The 5491-nt window shown below is 34.5% G+C and overlaps 1 protein-coding gene across 1 annotated transcript; it reads left to right on the forward strand.

The window, feature by feature from the left end:
* Positions 1-316: 316 nt before the first annotated feature.
* On the forward strand, positions 317-5174 carry LOC145103144 (O-fucosyltransferase family protein). Its single transcript, XM_079040730.1, has 10 exons — positions 317-1109; positions 1768-1840; positions 2046-2113; positions 2223-2311; positions 3239-3436; positions 3611-3815; positions 3909-4076; positions 4191-4358; positions 4429-4619; positions 4761-5174. The coding sequence occupies exons 1-10, from the start codon at positions 681-683 to the stop codon at positions 4918-4920; spliced, it is 1749 nt and encodes a 582-aa protein (XP_078896856.1). The 5' UTR covers positions 317-680; the 3' UTR covers positions 4921-5174.
* Positions 5175-5491: the final 317 nt, after the last annotated feature.

Below are 5491 nucleotides of genomic sequence, written 5' to 3' on the forward strand. Positions count from 1 at the left end.
TCCATGATTGTTAATGTCAAAGTTAAAAGTATGTCACACCATCCACATTTCAAATCTAGTCTTCTCGACTATGATTTGTGTTGAAATCACTTCCTTTCTTGTCAACGTGTAACTTGACCATTTTACCGTCCACGGTTAACTTTGACCAGCCATAGGAGTAATCACTGCCGACAGATGCCATGAAAATGTCGGTGAAGCTCCTCCATAAGAAAGAAGAGCGTCACTTAAAACTTAAAAGTCATAAATAACGCCACGTTAGAAAACCCAAAGTCACACTATACTTTTCACTTCCTAAATTTTTAATAAAGTTATTCGCAATGAAGATCACAAGTGGGAATTTAATGGGATTTGTAGCTTCTGACGCTGCTACGCGCTTTGAATCCAATTTAGTCCAAACTCTATATCCCCCCGGTTGTTTTTGTTACCTCTTCAAGAAAAGCTACCATGCCCCCTTCGCTGTAATTGACACTGACATTATACTATTATTATCATTCTTTTTCCCAAATCCGTCTTGGTATAGTTACTTGTACAGTAATTGATTCTTTGTTTATTTTCTCATCTGGGTTTCTCCCAATTTCAACCTTCTGTACCTGGGGCAAGTTGAAATTGTGAGAAATCCGAAGAAAGTTGGAATCTTTGTGGTATCCGATTTGTTGTAATCAACTTAAAGATCCCACGAAATGCACGGCTACAGCCGCTTAGGACGGTCAAGCACCGGAAGTGGGAGCATCTCGCCGTCCCCATCACCCCCTTCCTCCCCTCGATTTCGTCGTAACAAAGGCAGCAGCGGTGGAGGTGGAGGCGGTTTCCGAGGCGGTGGAGGTGGTGGTGTAGACGTGAAACTGCAGAGTTTTGTGGAGCGGTGGGTGTATGTTGTGATATCGGCGGTGTATAGGCGGCGAGGGATTTTATTATTTGCTCCCTTGCTTTATATCTCTGCAATGTTGTTGTATATGGGTACAATGGGGTTTGATGTTGGTATGATTCGTAAAGGTAGTGAAAGTAGCATCGGAAAAACAGCTCCGGTGGGATCTTTGTATCGGAGTCCGCAGGTTTTTGAACACCTGTGGCCGTATATGGAAGCTGAGAATAATCGCAGCAATGACTTGGTAATATGTTTTTTATCAATATGCAATGCTTTTGTTTTTAACATCTTTCTTTTCTTTGCACATGGAAAGTGTGATCCACATGAAAATAGTCATCAGTTCCAAAATTTCCATGAAAAGTAGAGTTTGAATTTGGGGGAAACGATTATTGTGCCTAATAATGTTTGTAATCAGAAAAGCTTTCTCATCAGTCATCTCAAATGAGGGTTTAAGTAATTAATGCAGGCAAACCCTCATTTAATGAATCCGAATTCAACATAAAGATACTTTTAGTTTGATTCATGCTACCTAATTTAGGATTAGCATAATGTTTATAAGTCAAGAAGGTAATTAGTATAGGTTTCTATTCCTTTATGGGGTTATAATTCACCTAATTAGTTAACTTTAGAAATTGTTTAGAATATACATATACACATAGTTGGTTTGTTATCATGAAGAATATATAATCAATTTCATTTAATTTCCCTTTCATCCTGTTTAATGATTGATCAGCCATATAGCAAGCAATTGGTTTTCTTTAACCTTGTCATTTGTAACTGTAGTCTCTGTATCTGAAGAAGAAGCTATGAGTTTCTTTTGTTTTCAATTTTCATGTTTTCTAGAGTTGTATTTTGAAGGTATCTAAATTTGTAACTTTCTGCATGGAAAATGGAAATCACAGATGATGAATGTGTGGAACATGAAGACACGTCAATCTTGGAAGCCCTGTATTCCCCTCCAGAATTCAGAAGCAGGTTTGTGCTTTTCAAGTAATTTAATCCCATAATTAAGTAGAACACATGGCAAACAGGCAATACTATAAATGGAAAGAGATTGATTACTAGATGTTTTGTGAACTCATCTTTTAACTGCTCCTCTTTCTTTAATCTTTCTTTATCTGTTTTTACTTTTTCTTTGATTCTAAATCTTATCTTTATATAATTTCTTTTTCAATTCCAGAATTACCAAAATCAAATGGGTTCCTCATAATTGAAGCAAATGGGGGGTTGAACCAACAAAGATTATCTGTACTTTTCTAACCTTACTTTAAATCCAACCTTACTTTAAATTTGGTATTTAGTTATATAATTAATGAAATAAAACTTATGTAGTTAACTAATATATTCTCAAAATCAGATATGTGATGCGGTGGCAGTGGCAGGGCTACTGAATGCTACACTTGTCATTCCAATGTTTCATTTAAACAGTGTATGGCGTGATTCAAGGTAGCTTATTATTATTATTATTTTTTTTAAAAAAATTCTGTTAAATTAACTTTCCATTGTTTTTCCTTTTCATAGTCACTTGAAAAGACTAAATATTAAGTGTTTATGATTATGAGGATTATAATAGCTTTTTTTGGTATATGATTAATCATACTATCCATATTTGTTTGTATCTTTGCAAATGAGAATGATAATAGCTTTTTTTGGTATATGTATAATGACAGATGTGGAGCCTTGTCATTAAATGAGAAGTCAAGTAATTTATTAAAGTTGGTGATAAAATATGATTTAACAAGTTGTAAATATAAGTTCTGCTTTGTTCAAAGAAGCTTACCTGATCAAATAAATAAATCCTCCTATTTTGCAAATAAATACAAGGAATATTATATAATTAGGCAACCCTACTTTTCACTTTTTATCATTCAGGCCACACATAGGAATTTTTGGACAGTTAAGCTACCCAACTTGTTAAAACTGTTTCCGACCAGGAAATTGCTGGAATTGCATGAAATGACCATTTTACCCTTTGTAGTTGTAGGATGCATAAATACCCCTTATGAAGTGTCACATTGTTATAGGATAAAAAATTATTATTGTTAGTAAATTATAAATAGGCTTTGTATTTGTATTGGGCTTATATTTGTATTTGGTGTATCCTGCCCAAAATATCCCTGTAATCTAGTATATATTCCTGATTAATAAGAATATCCTCTAGCTCATTTTTGAATTATTTATGGCATTTATTTTGGTCCACAAGGTTTCTTTGTTGATGAGTATTCTAGATTTGGGACATAGGGTGCATTATTATAAATAATATGGTACCCATCTAACATGTTATGCTTTCAAACAAAATGTTCATTTCACATGTAACATGTCTTTATTCAAGCCACATTATATATATATATATTTTCCCTTTCCAAATTGTAGCAAGTTTGGGGATATATTTGATGAGGAGTTCTTCATATACGCATTGAGAAGTCACGTGAATGTGGTTAGAGAATTACCAGAAGATGTACTCACACGTTTTGACAACAATATAAGCAACATTGTAAATCTGAGAGTCAAAGGTTGGTCAAGTCCAACTTACTACCTTCAAAAGGTCTTGCCAAAGCTCGTGGAGTTAGGGTATGTAAATCTGCCATCTTACAAACCTTTTTCTTTTATTATTATCATACCAATATACTCAATAGATTATATGTTTTAATAAAATTTGTAGGTTTTTCTTTTTTTGTATCATAAAACTGTTGACTATTTTCGTCTATTTTAACAACCAGGGCTGCGACATTATTGATTGTGCAGGGCTGTACGTATTGCGCCATTCTCTAACAGATTGGCTCATGCTGTTCCTTCAGATATCCAGGGGCATAGATGTCTTTCCAACTTTGGGGCACTTAGGTTTTCAGAACCTATACGCACACTTGCAGCAAAAATGGTTGATAGAATGATCCGTAATAGTTCTAGCAGTGGTGGAAAATATATTTCGGTTCATCTCCGTTTTGAAGAGGTGCACAACTCTAGGACATAATCTTTATAGGAATAAATGCATTTAGCCCAAAATCTTTATTAAATGTTCCTGAAATGTTTGCTTATTTTGAAGGACATGGTTGCCTTTTCATGTTGCATATATGATGGTGGGGAGGAAGAACAAAAAGAAATGGATATTGCCCGTGAAAGAAGTTGGAGAGGAAAGTTCCGGAAAAAGAATCGGATAATAAAACCCGGTGCAATTAGAATGGATGGAAAATGCCCTTTAACCCCCCTCGAGGTACAATAACATTACTATCTCTTCCCTATAATTAGATTCATTTTTCAAAGCCTTAGTAATTGAAACTATAATGTTTGAAAGACTAAAAGTTCCCTTTCTTTGTTTAATTTGTAGGTTGGAATGATGCTTAGAGGCATGGGTTTTGATAACAATACTTCAGTATATGTGGCAGCTGGTAAAATCTACAAGGCAGAAAAATATATGGCCCCACTTAAACAAATGTTTCCTCGGTTAGAAACAAAGGATACGTTAGCTTCACCTGAGGAGCTCGCTCCATTTATGGTAATATACATCTGAAATTTACACTTTTGGTCCCTCAACTTTACGTACTGATTGTTTGTTTTTGATGCAGGGGTACTCGTCTAGGTTGGCTGCTCTTGATTATACGTTATGTTTACATAGTGAGGTTTTTGTTACTACTCAGGGAGGAAATTTTCCACACTTTTTAATTGGTCACAGACGCTATTTTTATGAAGGACATGCAAAGACGATAATACCTGACAAGAGAAAATTAGCTCAATTGTTCGATAGCCCCCATATCAGGTAACATGGCACTACATATCCTCATAGGGAGAATAGATGAATCTTTCAGATTCATATATAATCATGAAACTGATAACTTAGTTTTAACATTTTCTCAAAAAAACGATACAAACTTATGTTGCTCATTATTGTGATGTTTAGATGGGAGAGCTTTCAAAAGCAACTGCGGGAAATGCTTCATCATAGTGATGTAAAGGGGAGCGAACTGAAGAAGCCAACTGCCTCACTTTTCACATACCCCATGCCGGATTGCATGTGTAAGCAAGCAACTACAAAAAACTCAACAAAACTAAGAAGATAAACTTATAGATATATAAATATATGCCTTTGGGGATTTTAACTTTAAGATTAGATTTTGTTTTACACGTGTAGTTAGTCATATGTTTTATGATTGTTGATTTGTATTTAGATCGGGTTATTGAGCTGGTGTGCTATATGAACCCTGAGCTGCTGGTGTGCTATATGGTAACTCATGCACATTGGTTTGTTGTATATACTATATACTAAAGTGAGTTGCAAGAGAATTAGATACACAGATTTTGCTTCGGATTCGAATTGGTTTGCTTGTTCTCTTTCGTGAGTATAACAAACCAACGTATACTTTACTCTGCCTACAAATATGGGTAATATACTTTATTTTATTTACCTAAAACAACAATGTAGTTATACTTTTTTATTCATAATGATTAATGGGCACATATTTATATGGGAAATTGAGTAAACTATAAACGACTTTGTTAATAAAATTAACCAACTTATTGTTATTATTTTTTTAAGAAATGACAATTTTATTCAGAATAGCGTATTCCGGAGCACATAAGAACATTCTGTACTTGGGTTGCTCAAAGTATTTCAGAATACGATATTCCAGA

The sequence above is a fragment of the Lactuca serriola genome, chromosome 1 (assembly GCF_051521515.1).
Source record: "Lactuca serriola cultivar US96UC23 chromosome 1, Lser_US96UC23_V15, whole genome shotgun sequence".
In the NCBI taxonomy this organism is placed as follows: Eukaryota; Viridiplantae; Streptophyta; class Magnoliopsida; order Asterales; family Asteraceae; genus Lactuca; species Lactuca serriola.